This window comes from Dermacentor variabilis, chromosome 6, assembly GCF_050947875.1.
Source record: "Dermacentor variabilis isolate Ectoservices chromosome 6, ASM5094787v1, whole genome shotgun sequence".
In the NCBI taxonomy this organism is placed as follows: Eukaryota; Metazoa; Arthropoda; class Arachnida; order Ixodida; family Ixodidae; genus Dermacentor; species Dermacentor variabilis.
Genome location: NC_134573.1, coordinates 43,306,572 through 43,322,966, shown reverse-complemented (window position 1 = coordinate 43,322,966; position 16,395 = coordinate 43,306,572). Strand labels below are relative to the sequence as shown.

Here is a 16,395-nt window from a genome sequence, read left to right as displayed (position 1 = left end):
ATAACTCTGTGCGGAGCGACAAAGCCCAGGCGAAAATAAACGGCGCCGCACGTGGTCATAAGTGCGCATAAGATCAAGATGGCCTGCTGTGGGTTCGTCGTGAAGCTGCTGGAGGACGGTAGAACGCATGTGGGAGGTCACCACCAGCAAGCGCTCAAGACCTTCGGGGTATGCACACTGTGGCGGTATACAGTTCCACTATGTAATGCAAATATCCGGAGCGACTTGTCAGAGGCCCCGGAGCTGAGACGGTCGATGATGGAACGTGACGCCGGATTACGCTGCTGTTCATCGCAGACATGAAGGAAGTGCGAGATAAAAAGAACACAGGCATCATCGGTGTCAGGGCTGCTGTTGTCGGGTGGATGAACGTGATGTCGGGACAGGCAGTCCGCGTCCTGATGTGATTGGCCAGGCTTGTGCACGATGAAAAACGAGTACTCTTGTAAGCGCGGAACCCAGCGTCCAAGGGATCTTTCAGCGAGGAAAGCCAGCAGAGCGCATGGGGGTCAGTCACTACCATGAATGGATTGCCAAAGAGGTACGGCAGAAATTTGAGATGGCCCAAACAAAGGCAAGGACTTTACGCTCGGTAATTGAGTAATTGCTCTCTGGGGCAGAGAGCAGGAGGCTGACGTACGCTATAATGCATTCACGACCATGCTGGCGCTGGTCAAGGACGGCTCCGATGCCGTGTCCCATGGTGTCCGTCCGAACTTCTGTATGAGCAGATGGGTCAAGGTGCGCGAAGATAGAAGTAGTCGTCAGGTGGCCGATAAGCGCAGAAAATGCATGAGATGCTCTACAACCACATATGAAAGACGTATCTTTCTTAAGACGTTCGATGAGTGTACAGGCGATGTTGGTGAAATTTTGACAAAGCGACAGAAGTAAGAAAATAAGCAAATGAAGGAGCGAACGTGTGTGTTTAAGGAAGGTACATCAAAATGCTTCATGGCTCGAATATTTTCTGGGTCAGGTCGGATACCTACACCGTTAACAAGGTGACCGAGCACCCTTATTTCGCTGCGACCAAAGTGGCAGCAAGGGTTACGCAGCGCCGACGAAACCCTTGGTGAATGGCCGACAGGTGCTGAATGTCGTTTACAAAATAATATTGTCACCTAGACAACATAAACAGGTCAAGAATTTGATGCCTCAAAGAGGCGAATCCATCAGGCGCTCAAATTTAGCTAGCGCAATACATAGATCGAAAAGCAGAACCTTGAATTGGCACAGGCTGTCCGGTGTTAGAAATGCGGTCGTCTCGCGGTCCATAGCATCTACGGCGACCTGCCAATAGCCACACCACAAGTCGGTGCCCGAAAAACAACTCGCTCGAAGAAGGCAGTCAAGGGCACCATCTATGCGTGGCAACGGATATACGGCCTTCTTAGTGATGTTGTTCAGGTGCCTGTAATTGACACAATACCACAAACACAGAAACGCCAGGCGCCGCCTTTTTTCTTGACGAGCACAACTGGAGATGCCCAAGGGCTACTAAAGGGTTCTATAATGTCTCTTTCCGCCATCTTGTCGACTTTTTTGTATAATCGCCCATTCAGCAGCAGAAACACGATAAGGACGACGACGAATAGCCTTTGCGTCGTCAGTGTCGATTCAATGCATGACAACCGTTGTCTGGCCAAGTGGGTGTGTGTCGAAGCCAAACACATACCGGTATGACGCCAGCACACGGCAAAGCTCACCAGCGCGTGCAGGTGGACGCTAGGTTTTGCGCTTACGAGAGTACTCGTTTGCCGTCATGCACAAGTCTCGCCAATTACATCAGGACGCGGACTGCCTATCCCGATCTGCTGTTGATCCGCCCGACAAGACCAACCCTGACACCGATGCCTGTGCTCTTTCTATCTCGAACTTTCCTCATGTCGGCGATCAACGGTCCCCGGCTATTATTTTGTTGAGTTCACTGGTGGGCAATGTCATGGCTCCTGCTGCACAGGTGGTACTTGAAGGGGCTCCACATGTTAGCGTGGAGATCTGGCAGTCATTTAGGGACGACAACGTTGGAAGCGCAATTCCGGGAGATAAAACGTGGGCGGATAAGCCAAAGTTGAGTACAGGTAGATAAGCTTAATTATTGACGCTTTCGGCAACCGTGCGTGGTAGGGCCACATCGTGTGCCAAGACAACGTCAATAATAGAAGATTCAACGCAAGCTTTGTCAGAGCAGAGGTAGAGGGCACCAAAAGATCGCAAGAAGTAGATTGGCGTGGCAATTGCACGAATTCTAGAGTACACAGTTGCGTAGTCCTAGCAGAAAGAGTCTCGGGGACATAAGGAATTTCAAGTTGGAGGGCGTCGGTGCCACAATCAACGAGGGCTTTAGGTGTAGACAAAAAGTCAGTGCCCAAGATCACGTAGTATGGGCACTGTTCCAGCAAAAGAAACAGAGCACTTGTCCGATGGGCAGATATAGTGATGCAGGCAGTACACGTTCCAACAACAGTAGGTGTGCTTTCATCCGTGACTGGTACTGTACGCTGCACGGCAAGTGTCAGTACTTTCTTCAGCTTCTCACGAAGACTAGCGTTCATCACCGAGATTTGTGCACCGGTGTCAATAAGGGTGGTAACAGTAACACCGTCGACTTCGACTTTGAACAAACTAGAGCGAGTAGGGACAGCCATACGAAGATTTCGAAGCCGGGTCAAAAAAGCAGTGCCACCTCCGGGTGCTGCACTCGTTAGGTTTCCGATGCGTAGGGGTCAGGGTTGGCAGGCCACGGGAAAGGGCGGGCTTGAGGCGAGCGAGATTGGCGGTCGTGCGGGGATCGCGACCTGCTATACACATTGGTGCGAGTGTCGACATCGGGCGTGTCAGTCGGTAGAGAGCGTGACGATGTTGCACGGGAGTAGCCTTCAGCACGAGGGTTCTGGGTGCTCCAGCCAGTCGGCGACGTCCAACGTTTCCAGCAGTGCCGTGCAATATGCCCGACTCGAGAGCACGCCAGGCATATTGGGTGTATCATCCGGGGTCCTCGACTCAGCTGGATTGCGGTATCGCGAGTAAAAGGACTGTTTCCTCGGTCTGACGGGTCGAATTGGTGGTGTGACTGGCGTGACTGGTGGCACGCGTATGGTGCAGGCAGAGAAGAGTCTCAAATTAGCGACCTCACGTCAAACCACGGGTTGACTAAAGGAAACCACAGGCTCGTTCGCCATCGATACATAGGGCACAAGAGGGGCTGGGGACATTGTTTCTATTTCACCACGAACGATACGTTTCAAAGTGTCCGAAGCGGGCGATTGTAAAGTCGGTGGCGGTTATTCATATGCTGATGATGCGGAAGCATTGGGGAGCCTGGTGAATTGCTGGACGATAACATGGCATTTTTCTTGTTCGATTCACCGACACTCTTTCACAATAGCATCCACAGTAGCAGAATTCCAGAATACCAAGAGGTTGAATGCGTCATCGGCGATGCGTTTGAGTTTGCGTGCAATCTTGTCTACTTCGAACATGTTACCGTCAGCTTTACGCAGAGCGCTAGAATATCACGAATATAGAAAATATATCATACAGTAGATGACTGCGCACGAGAGCCAAGTTCTTTCGTAGCGGCTAGCTGACGACCCAAGGGCTTGCTGAACAAGTCGTTCAGTTTTTCTTCGCATAGGTGCCAGCTGGTCAGATCTTGCTCATGCGTCTCGCACCAGACGCGCGCGATTCCCTTAAGATTAAATACCACATCTGCCAGCACAAGCGTATCGTCCAACCTGTTCTGTTTGCTGACGCGGTCATACCATGAGATCCAATCCTCGACGTCCACGTCATCTCTGCTACAGAATGTGCCTGGATCTTTTGGAAGTGATAAGATGAGAGACTGTGTAGACGGCTGCCGCACGGTAGGTTCCGGTGCGGTGTGTCTATCAGTGGCCATTGCCGAGGGAACAACGCGGCGACCACTTCGTAGTTCCGTGCTTGGGTGGTGGGGATGAACCTAAAGCCCCTCCATCCACGCGACACCGCCGCTTTCTTAAGTAGCGACAACCTTTGTTGTGCGCCGCCTTTTCGCCTCACACCAAATCCGGTTCTGGTATTTCCGGTTCCGGCATTTCCAGTTTCGGCATTTCCGGTTTCAAAATTTCCGGTTCCGGTGTTTCCACTTCATCGAGTTGCGCTGCGGGAATTTCCGCTTTGACTACTGTTAGACGATGATGAGACGCCCGCGCGTGCTTAGCAGAGCTGTGGCAGTCACCATAAGAAGAATGCAAAGGAGACAGGTTGTTGTATTCCGCTGAAGTAGTAGTTCGCGGTCGCTGTTTTCCAAATGCACGAAAAACGGCAGTGCGCCCAGGCACTACATTCCACTGTACGTTTTCTCTCGTGGCACAACGCGTCGCAGGTTGACGCGAAACAGCGAACACGATCAGGCCGCTGATTACAATAGGCGGTGGTTCTTGGATGGAATAGCATTCATAGTTTAAACCGCAGCTAGTGCAATTAAAGCCTCTCCATTGACGCGAAAGTAAACAACGATAAAAAACATAGCGTCACTTCCACTCGGAACAGCAAGCTGCAGCTACGTAAGTTCCGCTTGACGCCGGAAGCTAAGGGGGTGAGTGGGAGAGGACCGTGGAGGAGGAGGGTAGGTTGGCGGTACTTAACCTGGTCGGCGTAAACGTGTATGGAGGGGCTTTAGATGAACCTACAGCGTACCCCGCACCTCCACCAGAAATGTGGCACAAAAAACACGTACATTAGGAATATTTACAATGCTAGCATCAGCATCACAGGCGTAACAGCAGCCAAGATGGCGATGAGCAACCTCTACCTCTTCTTCATCGGTGCCAGCCTAATCCTGCTGACCTCTTCTTTCTCACGGCAGTATTGTCACGTAGTAGGGATGGTGAATAATAAAGCTGGAAATCTATGAAGGACGAAAGTAACTTTTATTGGGCGAACTTGTGCCCACAAAAGCAAATTACACTTAAAACAGAGCGATAGCAGCGAACACGGTCGGCGATCGTCGAAATGTGATCTTCGGGGCGAGCGCGTGGGCTTTTATACATGAGTCATCGTAGGTTCCAGAATAATCGCTGGTGCCAGCGTGTCTTCCAGAAAGTTCTACACAACTCGCGTCGCGTATACAAGCCATCAGATTACACAAGGTTCAATGACAACAGATAGCGCATATAACCGTCGATAACATTCGAGAAACTTCCGATACATGCAAAGGCGTCTTGGCCTCAGTGATAACATTTCTTAGATGGTGAAACGTGGTCACCTAACAAAAATAAACAATTAGACATGTCAACATACTTCTGGTGGTTACCGAATAAGTTGGGGGATGTTCGCTTTGTTGAGATGATAAGGGCGTTGAAACCGAAGCATTTCATATGTATAAGCTGTTCTGGCCCTTGGCAGGTCCCATAATTCAATGTTGCTTATTTTGACTGTCTTATGCTTTCGAATCAACTTAGAGCCACGTTATAAGGTGTAGGTATTTCTTCTAATATCGATTGCGTAGCGTTGTGTTAAAATTCATTCATACACATTCGGCATTCGTAGGAAATTGAGCTGTTAAAATAAAGCATTGTTGTAAGTGTGAGGAACACATAGGATACAACCTAAGGCCTTTTCTGTGTGGTATGAAGTGTATTATTATTAAATAGCGTTGTAGTACCTCAGGAAAAATAGCAATAGCTTAAATAAGTTAAGAACTTAAATAAGAGCTTAAATAAGTTAAGTTATTTGTACAGCAGAAAAAACAAACTAAAAATAAACGCAGCTTGCAAAGTACTGCAGAAAGCTGAAGCAGCTTACCGTTTACCATTTCCGCATGAGCATTCCGCATCATAAGTTGTTGAAACACAGCACCGAGACACTTGACATATAGAACAATTGGTATGAAGTAATGAAGCTGCAGTGGTGCACATGTGTGAATATTTCAAATTTTCGCCCTTAGAAAACTGCCTTTGTTTCGTTAACATTTTTGGTTACATAGTTTGGTTAGTGCCTCATTTTCTTTGATCATGACATCTGTAGGATTTTTTTGGGTGACAAGTGTGCTCGTCTTATGTGCATATCACAATAAATATTCCGGATTTTTCAGTAGTTACTACATCATTACTATATATACGCGATAAAGCAAAATGTCCCTATATTATTCCTTGTCGCACCCCTGCACTAAGCCGTTTTAAATAAGATGCTTGACTGCTTACAACTGCTCGATGCATGCGGTATTGAACATGCTTTCGTAATAACTGCAAAAGGACGCCAGGAGCGACATAATAGTTAAACTTTTCTAGTAGGGTAGTGTTATTTAAATAATATGAGGGTGTGAAGGAATCCACAAAAATACCAAAGCACGTAGCTGGCGTTTACATGCCTCGACGCGAGTCGCTTGAGTTCTAATGAGAATCGTGCTCCATTTACTGCCTGCACATTTTTGTCTCTGAGGTTGTCTCTACATTTGCAAAAATACGTGGCAAAGACGAATAAAGAAATCACACACCTGGCCCACGTGATTAATGAAGATAGTGGAACACTCGTTAACAATGCCGGCAAACATATCGTTCCGCGCGTGATCACATGTGCGATTAAGAGGAAGTTTTAGCTCGGGCTCAACTTCGATGGGGCCTATTAAAATACATGTAAGATGCAAAAACGGTCTTCTGAGATATTTCCTAGACTAATTTTAATGAAAGTTGTCGCACTTGAGAGAGAAAGATAAATTCTAGTGGCTGTTTCAAGTGGAATTTTAATTGAATGCCTAAACTCTGTGGAAAAAAGTTTAAAGAATTCGCAAGTTCGAACAAAATAGACACCCGAAGTTTACAAATTAATAGCTCTGCATCAAGAACAGATATCGCGGTACTGTCAACGGCATCCATAAGATAATTAAAAGCGGACAAATTGGATATGTCAGTTCATACCTTACGTGAATTTGTTACGGTATGTACAAGGGATGGGGAAAAGCCGTATTTCCATATTAATAATTTTTTTCAGATTCATGTGTAACATATAAATTTGGTCAGCTTTAGATGCACTATTAGATGCAATTCAGAGAATTGCGATATCATTCTTCCTCGCTGAGGTACAGATTTCTAAACTCGAAATTTTCGTTTTGTAAAAAGTTTTGATTTCTGCCAAGTTTCATAAAACATTATCGACATAAATACAAACCTCGTAACTATGTCACTAGATTTTAAGTTTGTCTTCTGAATGCAACAAACCCTGTCAAGTTTGGTGCAGTCGTTGCCGAGAAAAACGAATTTTCCGTTAACATTTATTTACAAAGGAGCACTCGAGCTAAAGCTTCCTCTTAAATTCAAACGCTCTAATTTGGCCAAATTAGTGCGAGACACCTTGGCCACCGCACACACGGAACAGCGTTACAGCAGTAATCTTATGGTTCATTGTTTCTTAATTATTACAGCTCAAAAGGGCGGGGAGAAAGAAACTAAGACACCCATGAGCCTCCGTACTTATCAATGGGTATTTATTCTGCCGTTTGATTGTATAAGAAAACAAAAAAGTTCCTACATGGGTACTGCAGAATTGCTTTTTAAAAGTGGGAGTGGTGTCATTCACATTTTCTTTGCTGGTGGTTAGCAAAAAAAATTATTCGGTTCCCAGACGTTATCGGCATACGTTTAGACCAAGCTTATTTTGGGTTCTGAGCAATAATTTTTACGCTTAACGAGCATTTGCGAGTACGGACGGCACGACGAAGCCCGGCGTGTATTCACCTAGAAACGCATGGCTCAGCGTAACCTCGCCGCACTCTAACCCTAAGAAGATGTGCGACAGAATGCAGAATATAACACTACACACCGGACAGAAGTGGTCGAGTATCAGGCTGCTGAGCCAGTTGACCAATATTCGAAACGCACCATGGGACGCACAGTATTTTTGTTTTATTGAGGAATAACTTTTACTTAGCGAGACAGCCGACAACAAACACGACATGCCATAACCCTGGGGTGGCTAGGCGAGGAACATCATCATCATCAGCCTGGTTACGCCCACTGCAGGGCAAAGGCCTCTCCCATACTTCTCCAACAACCCCGGTCATGTACTAATTGTGGCCATGCCGTCCCTGCAAACTTCTTAATCTCATCCGCCCACCTGACTTTCTGCCGCCCCCTGCTACGCTTCCCTTCCCTTGGGATCCAGTCCGTAACCCTTAATGACCATCGGTTATCTTCCCTCCTCATTACATGTCCTGCCCATGCCCATTTCTTTTTCTTGATTTCAACTAAGATGTCATTTACCCGCGTTTGTTCCCTCACCCAATCTGCTCTTTTCTTATCCCTTAACGTTACACCTATCATTCTTCCTTACATAGCTCGTTGTGTCGTCCTCAATTTGAGTAGAACCCTTTTCGTAAGCCTCCAGGTTTCTGCCCCGTAGGTGAGTACTGGTAAGACACAGCTATTATATGCTTTTCTCTTGAGGGATAACGGCAACCTGCTGTTTATGATTTGGGAATGCCTGCCAAACGCACTCCAGCCCATTCTTATTCTTCTGATTATTTCCGTCTCATGATGCGGATCCGCCGTCACTACCTGCCCTAAGTAGATGTATTCCCTTACGACTTCCAGTGCCTCGCTGCCTATTGTAAATTGCTGTTCTCTCCCGAGACTGTTAAGCATTACTTTAGTTTTCTGCATATTAATTTTTAGACCCACTCTTCTGCTTTGCCTCTCCAGGTCAGTGAGCATGCATTGCAATTGGTCCCCTGAGTTACTAAGCAAGGCAATATCATCAGCGAATCGCAAGTTACTAAGGTATTCTCCATTAACTTTTATCCCCAATTCTTCCCACTCCAGGCCTCTGAATACCTCCTGCAAACATGCTGTGAATAGCATTGGAGATATGGTATCTCCCTGTCTGACGCCTTTCTTTATAGGGATTTTGTTGCTTTCTTTGTGGAGGACTACGGTGGCTGTGGAGCCGCTATAGATATCTTCCAGTATTTTTAAATATGGCTCATCTACACCCTGATTCCGTAATGCCTCCATGACTGCTGAGGTTTCGACTGAATCAAACGCTTTCTCGTAATCAATGAAAGCTATATACAACGGTTGCTTATATTCCGCACATTTCTCTATCACTTGATTGATAGTGTGAACATGGTCTATTGTTGAGTAGCCTTTACGGAATCCTGCCTGGTCCTTTGGGTGACAGAAGTCTAAGGCGTTCCTGATTCTATTTGCAATTACCTTAGTAAATACTTTGTAGGCAACGGACAGTAAGCTGATCGGTTTATAATTTTTCAAGTCTTTGGCGTCCCCTTTCTTATGGATTAGGATTATGTTAGCGTTCTTCCAAGATTCCGGTACGCTCGAGGTCATGAGGCATTGCGTATACAGGGTGGCCAGTTTCTCTAGAACAATATGTCTACCATCCTTCAACAAATCTGCTGTTACCTGATCCTCCCCAGCTGCCTTCCCCCTTTGCATATCTCCTAAGGCTTTCTTTACTTCTTCCGGCGTTACCTTCGGGATTTCGAATTCCTCTAGACTATTTTCTCTTCCATTATCGTCGTGCGTGCCACTGGTACTGTATAAATCTCTATAGAACTCCTCAGCCCCTTGAACTATCTCATCCATATTAGTAATGATATTGCCGGCTTTGTCTCTTAACGCATACATCTGATTCTTGCCAATTCCTAGTTTCTTCTTCACTGTTTTTACGTTCCTCGCCTGCCAGAGGCGAGGAACGCTTCGCTTCAAAAACTTGGTTAAAAGAATTAATGAAGCGAGATTGACTCTGCAGTATTGACAATTGTGGTGTTCCGACAAACGCACGTTTCCAGAGAGAGAGAGAGAGAGGGGGGGGGGAACAGCCCACCTTGACGTCGTACTTCTTTCGCGCCATTCCGACGCGGAAGGAGAGCCACGTGTTGACCAGGGTGGAGCCCACCCCGACGAGCACCACGTAGCCGTACTCGCTGGGCACCTCCAGGCTGTATGCAGTCATGGCTGGAACGACGCGACCTGCGAGACGAGCGCATAAACAGGCTCGCCTTGGTGTAGCAGAAGCGCAGCTCCGCAAAGTTGTCGCAAAAGTTGGTGCTTTGACACCATTGGTTGAGTAGTAGTGGCGGAGAAGAAGCAATGGATGTCAAATTGTGAGTTATAATTCTAGCCTCTGATGGCGAAATTCCCGTCTTAAATCCACTCGCTACGACATTGCATACACATCGGCCAAAAAATCAGACCCTATCGCTCACACCGCACCGAGCTCTGTTCGTCCTGCGCTAAATTAAAGCTGTAATTTTAGACGTAGTGTATGCTCCTAATTGTCTACACAAACTTCACCTTAGTCATATTCCAATCTTTCAGACATGCTATTCGTGCAATAACCTAAAAACAGATTCCGGAAGTATTTTGCTAAAGACTTATCTTTCTAAACTTCGTTAGATATATCGAATCCATAGGTATTTTCAAGTCAATATTGAGGAGCCCAGTATGCATGCCCTTTTTGCTTTCTATATCAAGTACCAGCTCTAAGGGGGAATGTAAACATGCAATTGTACTGTCATGACCAGTAAATGAACTCGCTATTCTTGAACGGCCATGGATAGTGCAGTCAATGTGAAGCACCTACGTGATGTAGGAGCGCTTAGTGACAAACGTCTGACTGGAGGTTCGAAAATAAATTGTGGCAGCAATACAGCATATTATTACTGTTTATTGTGTGCAATTTGGCGTGCAAGGTGAATATAGTAAATACTTCATCTTTAAATCAACCGTCCCTACGCGGGCGTTTTCCTTTACGGCGTTGTTTTTAGTTTCCTTTATCTCCGCCGTGCAGAGCTGTACATCGAAAGATATTTGTGCTCGTTTTTTCTCAGGACGGCAGAAACAAAATGATGGACACATTATTTAACTATATATTTACACTATTGCTAAAGATCCGCTGCATCATCACAACTAGCTCAACAGGTATCAAACATGAATAACACCTGGTGCATTATTGAAACAACAGTTCTTTTACTTACACGTTCTGAGGTCTTACGTGCCAAAACCACGATATAATTGTGAGGCACGTCGTAGTGAGAGACTCTGGAAAAATTTTCACCGCCTGGGGTTCTGTACCCAATGCACGGTACACGGACGTTCTTTTTTGCATTTCGCCTCGTCGAGATATGGCCGGCGTGGCTGGGATTTGATTCCGCGCCCTCGAGCTTAGTACTAATTTGTTTTATAGAAACTAAGACAATGAGAGATATCTCTGTTTAGATTTCCGTACCAGCCACAGAGAATTAGCGGCTGAGAGATGACAGAAATACTATACTTTGCATTTAAAACAACCGACATAGCACTCATAAAGCTAATGTACATCATAAGATCTCCAGGAATATACGCGAAGCTTTCTTTGTTCGGTTCTTTGTTAAAGATACTGATCTTGTTTAGCGGCCATTTGCAATTTAAGACCAAATAACAAAATTGGACACGTTTAGGCGAGAAAATGCTTCCCTTAAGGTGACCTTCTTGATCTCGAACACCACCCAGGGTCCATATGCAATAATGTACACCGAAGATAACTTGCCCTGCATGACGCATTTACGAAAGTACTTGCATACAGCAGTGAATGACCCGTTACCGTTCCGCTGATGTCTCATCATGACGTATGGACGCCACCAGGTTTATGCATTTGCAAGCAAACGTCCACTGACCTTTCCCGCCCTTGGTTCCTGCCTGCTGACGCCGCTTTACTTCCTGCTACAAGCCAGCGTCCACTCGCGTGCTAAACATTGTTTTGCTGGTTATAGAAGACCCTCCTGCTCGATCAAGGCTTCCTTTGCGCCTCTTGTTACCTCCGTGCACGGTGCGCGCTTGGGCCCATTTCTGTTTGTATTGGAGCTCGGTTTGTCCGGTATCTCCGGAATGGGAGATAGACACCTTAGTTGAGCGTCCACCACCGCCGCATGCACTCTTCTACAGGGTTTTGTGGCGTTCAGAGGGTTGAACGCGATTTCTTTAGCGTGGACGCTTTTCCTACAACTGTTCACCGAGGAATTAAAACCGCCTTTCAGGCCGGGGACAGCGTGCGTCCATATGGTTCACCAGTGAGTAACCGATGGCTCCGTGCCCCACCACATTGTCCAGAAGCTAGCACCCTCAAAGTTAGAAAGAGACAAGGAAGGCCTAGCGTTTATTACTCTGTAATCAATGCAATGAAATATTCATTTACATGCCGGTCTCCGAACTGCGGCAGGGTAGCCGTGCAATAAAACGCAAAAGGTTCCTGTAAGGAACCATAAGGAGAAAAACAAAAAAGGAGAGGAGGAGAGGAATAAGGAGAGGAACGAAACTCCAGAGTAACAAGAAGGTATTTCTTACATACTGAAACCGTTGCCAGAAAAGGAAACTGATGTTCTGGTGACGTCTAACCGACCGTTTGCAAGCTAAATGCAGCACATGAGCTGGAGCATTCGCACGCACCGGTAGACTCTCCCTTCAACAAGAGAATCAAGAGGCATTCGCTGTTGAATTGTGCGTTTTGAAGGTACCAACTTCGCTGTTTCGAACGACTACTTCATAATTAATTGGCATGGACAGTTACGATCCATTTATGCTATGTTGATTGAGCGCTTACCGGTTCGGAGTTCGATCGGTTGGGTTCGATTTTTCTCTACTGATGGCGCATGCCCACTATGAAGTAATAATGGGGGCGGTTATGAGGATGATAATGATGATGATACCCGATAATGGCACATACCTACAAAGGGGGATCGGTGAAGACGTGGGCGATAGAATAACAAGAAAACCGGCGGGTCGAATAATGCGACCCAATTTGCTTCGTCTTTCATATTGAAGAGGCGACAGTTTTAGAGAACAAAGAATTACGTATAAACTGAATGCCTGATCTATAAGGATGCTTTTTTCACATTTATGACGTAAATTTACCTAACATTCACAGTCAGCATAATCGATACAGCACATGATCCGTTGTTATATCGTCAGCTACACAAAATATTTGTTTTTGGCAAGCCACGTTTTCGTGAGCGCGCCGGGCAGCGGCCGCCCACGAGTAGCGTAGTCTGTGTGGCGGAACAAAGAAGGAATAATAATAATAATAATAATAATAATAATAATAATAATAATAATAATAATAATAATAATAATAATAATAATAATAATAATAATAATATTAATAATAATAATCATAATAAATTCTGGGGTATATCACACCAAACACACTATCGGATTATGTGACGCACCCTAAGCGGGGAATCTAGAATAATTTCGATCACCTGGGATTCTTCAATTTGCCCCAAAATTGAAGCACACGAGCGCTTTTGCATTTCGCCTCCATTGTCGGCAGGTTCCATAGGTATTTGCCAATACCCCAATCGCAAATCAAGTGTTGAGAAGTAAACAGCAGCGTGTAAGTAATCAATGACGTCATCAATTCGAGGTAGCGGATAGACATCCTTCTTCATCACTGCGTTTAGACGTCTGTAATCCACGCAGAATCTCTAGAAGACATCTTTTTTTCGGACCAGGATTAGTGGGGCTGCCCATGGACTAGACGACTCTTGAACGACACCTCTGTTCATCCTCTCCTTGACTTGCTGTTCAATAACTTTGCACTTGGAGGATGACACTCGGTAGGGCTTCTGCGGATGTGGTGTGCTGAGCCGGTATGTATTGTGTGATGAGCGCGGGATGACGGTGAATGAAGTGGTGCATCTCCATGCGTGAAGTCGAATGCAGCCTCATGCCTGGCAAGGACCTGTACCAGTGCTTGCCTTCCAATGTACAGAGAGCCTTGCTGATCATGCCAAGAGAGAGAGAGAAAAAATAATGCAGAGAAAGGCAGGGAGGTTAACCAGAGGTAGTTCCGGTTGGCTACCCTGCGCAGGGGGAAGGGTTAAGAGGGATAAAAAGAGAAACAGAGTGGAAGGGGGAGATAGAAAGAAAGGGAGACAAGCACGAACAAAGCGCGTACACTACAGAACGGTAGGGGGCGGCATTCTTAGAGTCTGTCGTGAAGCCCCGTAGACCGCAAGAACGTTAATAGCGCGAATAAGGCCTTCAACGCGGATGTTCTTTCGGAGCATTGGCCTAAAGCTTTTAGTTCTGAAAGTGGACGATTGTCCAGGTTGTCCAAGCCAAGCATAATCATGCCAAGCATAATGTCTTCAGAATGGCGATTATCGCAAGGAGAGCAAGCTGTACAAACGTCCGCAGTTCGCGCCGCTATTGAGCTACAAGCGGCTTCAGCGAAGAGAGCGATTTTCAAACTGCGAGGAAGGACAACTGGCGTGGCGGAACAGTTCAGCGCACACAATGTGTCGACTCCTTTCCTCATGCACACGACAGAGCAGGGCACAAGAATATATTTTTTTAGAACACTTTATGCCGAGAGGTCTAACTACTTGTGACGCTCCGCCACAGCGAGAACAGCCGCATCCGCATTACAATATCCATTACAATATCAATAAAAGATGCGTAGCGTCGTGCATTCAGCTTACTGAAGGACATCAGAAGTTAGCGCTTCGATTCGGCAAGCTTATCACCACTCAGTTGTTGGAAATTGTCATGGCGGAAAGCTTACTTGGCCATTCTCGACGCACCTCGCCCAACAAATACCTTGGCATCTTTGCAGCTTCTACAGATGGCGCAAGACCCGAGGAGATGCGAGAATTCAACAACGACATTTTGCCCTTTCCAGATGTGCCGAACCTTATGTGGTCCGGTAAGTAGACTAAATCTTTTAATAACTTTTCAGTAAGGGTTTCTTCAAGTATCGGCACTTTTGCTGCTGAACGGCTCTGCTAGGGCACGATGGCGTAACGCAGAGAAGATATTGTGTCTTCCGAGCCCGTTCTCAATGCTCGAATTTCCCTTACAAGAATTCTCGTCCTTCGTGCCGTCACAATCGTTTGAAACTCAGATGTATCCAAGAAAGTAGTGATCAATTATTTGTAAGCGCATATATTATGCTAAATATATCTGAGAACTTTATTACCGATACCATTAACTGAGACTGAAACACCGTGCGCGCAGTGAGCTCATTTGTGTGGTACTGGCGGCGCGGGCCTTGGCGTTTCCACTATGCATTTTGTGGAGTTAATTTGGTAACATTTTTTTCTTTTATTGCTTATTTTCTTTTTCAGCATCATGCCGCTAAAATCTCAATCAACTGCGTTATAGAAGGTTACTGCTGAAGCCCTGCTTCACCTGAAGCATGTTGTTTTCTTCCCAATGTAAGATGCACCCGGGTATTTGTAAAAGGGCACTGTTTTGTAATTCTTACAACCACTTTGACCACGGGTCTAACACTCCAGGTCACCTTGATCCCTTGAGCTCATGCGGGTGCTGCCTGATTTCAATGGTAATTATCAACTTGTTTACTTTTTCGCTGCTGTAACCTCGCGTTACAGGATATAATTTCCTTTCAGATTTTTCTCCTGCCGGACTTGTGTGGAAACTTAGGTGCCACCCGTACTACGCTAGGCCTTTGAAAGCACAAGCTTTTCGCTGCAAAATATTGGCCATTGAACATTGCTAGATCGTGTAACGCGACGCGCAATTTCATCGCATTGTGTCTCAGAGGCTCAAATGTCAAACACCGATTACCTGACCATAAGGATGGTGTCGATCATAGAAGAATTGCACTCAGTGAGACGAGATGTTTTTCATAGACTACTCGTGGCTGCTGAGATGTAGCGGCTTAACCATTTGAAACAAACAGCTGTGATTAAAATTCGCCCCTGTACACCGAGGTGCGCAAAGCAAGTAAAATCTTCAACAAATTTTAGCTGCAGCTTTTCTTACGCTGTTGCATTCTTTCAAACTGCCGTCGCGCCAACCGCGGTACTGCGCTCAATTGTCGGGAACAGGTGATAACCGTAAGCATTTAAACTTCAACGCGGATTTTCTCTCCCCTCATCGCTGAAGACCGTTCTTACGATCCATTCTTCTTCTCGCTCTGCCTGATACCAGTTCTCACAAACCGGGCCTTCTTCCTTCCACCGTACCGGGGCATATGTTCCGGCTACCTTGATCGCTTTTTCTATGAAGCCGGCCTCAGAACGTGTCAAGGATTCGTCGACGGTAGCTGCGGCGGCAATGCCAATAACTTCGGCAGCCTCGACCAGTGTTACGAAGCCTGCAGTCCGAGGCAACGTCTGCTACCACGTACATAATGCCACAGCGTGTAATGGCAGTTTCGCTGCTTTCGATTTTCAAAGAGATGCTAATAGAATAATAAAGCACCCACCATCTGGTGCCATGATGCTAACTGTTCAGTTTAGCGAATTTCTAATCTTCTAACGACACGTTGCAGTTTTTGGCCTTTTAGTGACTTTCCAGTGACTGCTCATCCACCTGAGTAGCCAGGAAGTGTATGTAAAATTATGTGAATGTATGTAAAGTGTATGTAAAATTTCTGAAGTCAGGCTAT

The 16,395-nt window shown here is 46.1% G+C and overlaps 1 protein-coding gene across 2 annotated transcripts in view; it reads right to left on the bottom strand.

Moving 5' to 3' along the window:
• Positions 1–12,652, bottom strand: part of LOC142584141 (glutathione S-transferase 3, mitochondrial-like) — a 59,469-nt gene extending 46,817 nt beyond the window's left edge. For both annotated transcript variants that reach the window (XM_075694313.1, XM_075694314.1), the window contains exons 1-2: positions 12,580–12,652; positions 9,826–9,971 (exon numbers count right to left, since the gene is read on the bottom strand). In XM_075694313.1, coding sequence (XP_075550428.1) covers positions 9,826–9,954 — 129 coding nt within the window. In that variant the 5' untranslated portion in view covers positions 9,955–9,971; positions 12,580–12,652. The remainder of the gene's footprint in view (positions 1–9,825; positions 9,972–12,579) is intronic.
• Between the last annotated feature and the right edge of the window lie 3,743 nt (positions 12,653–16,395).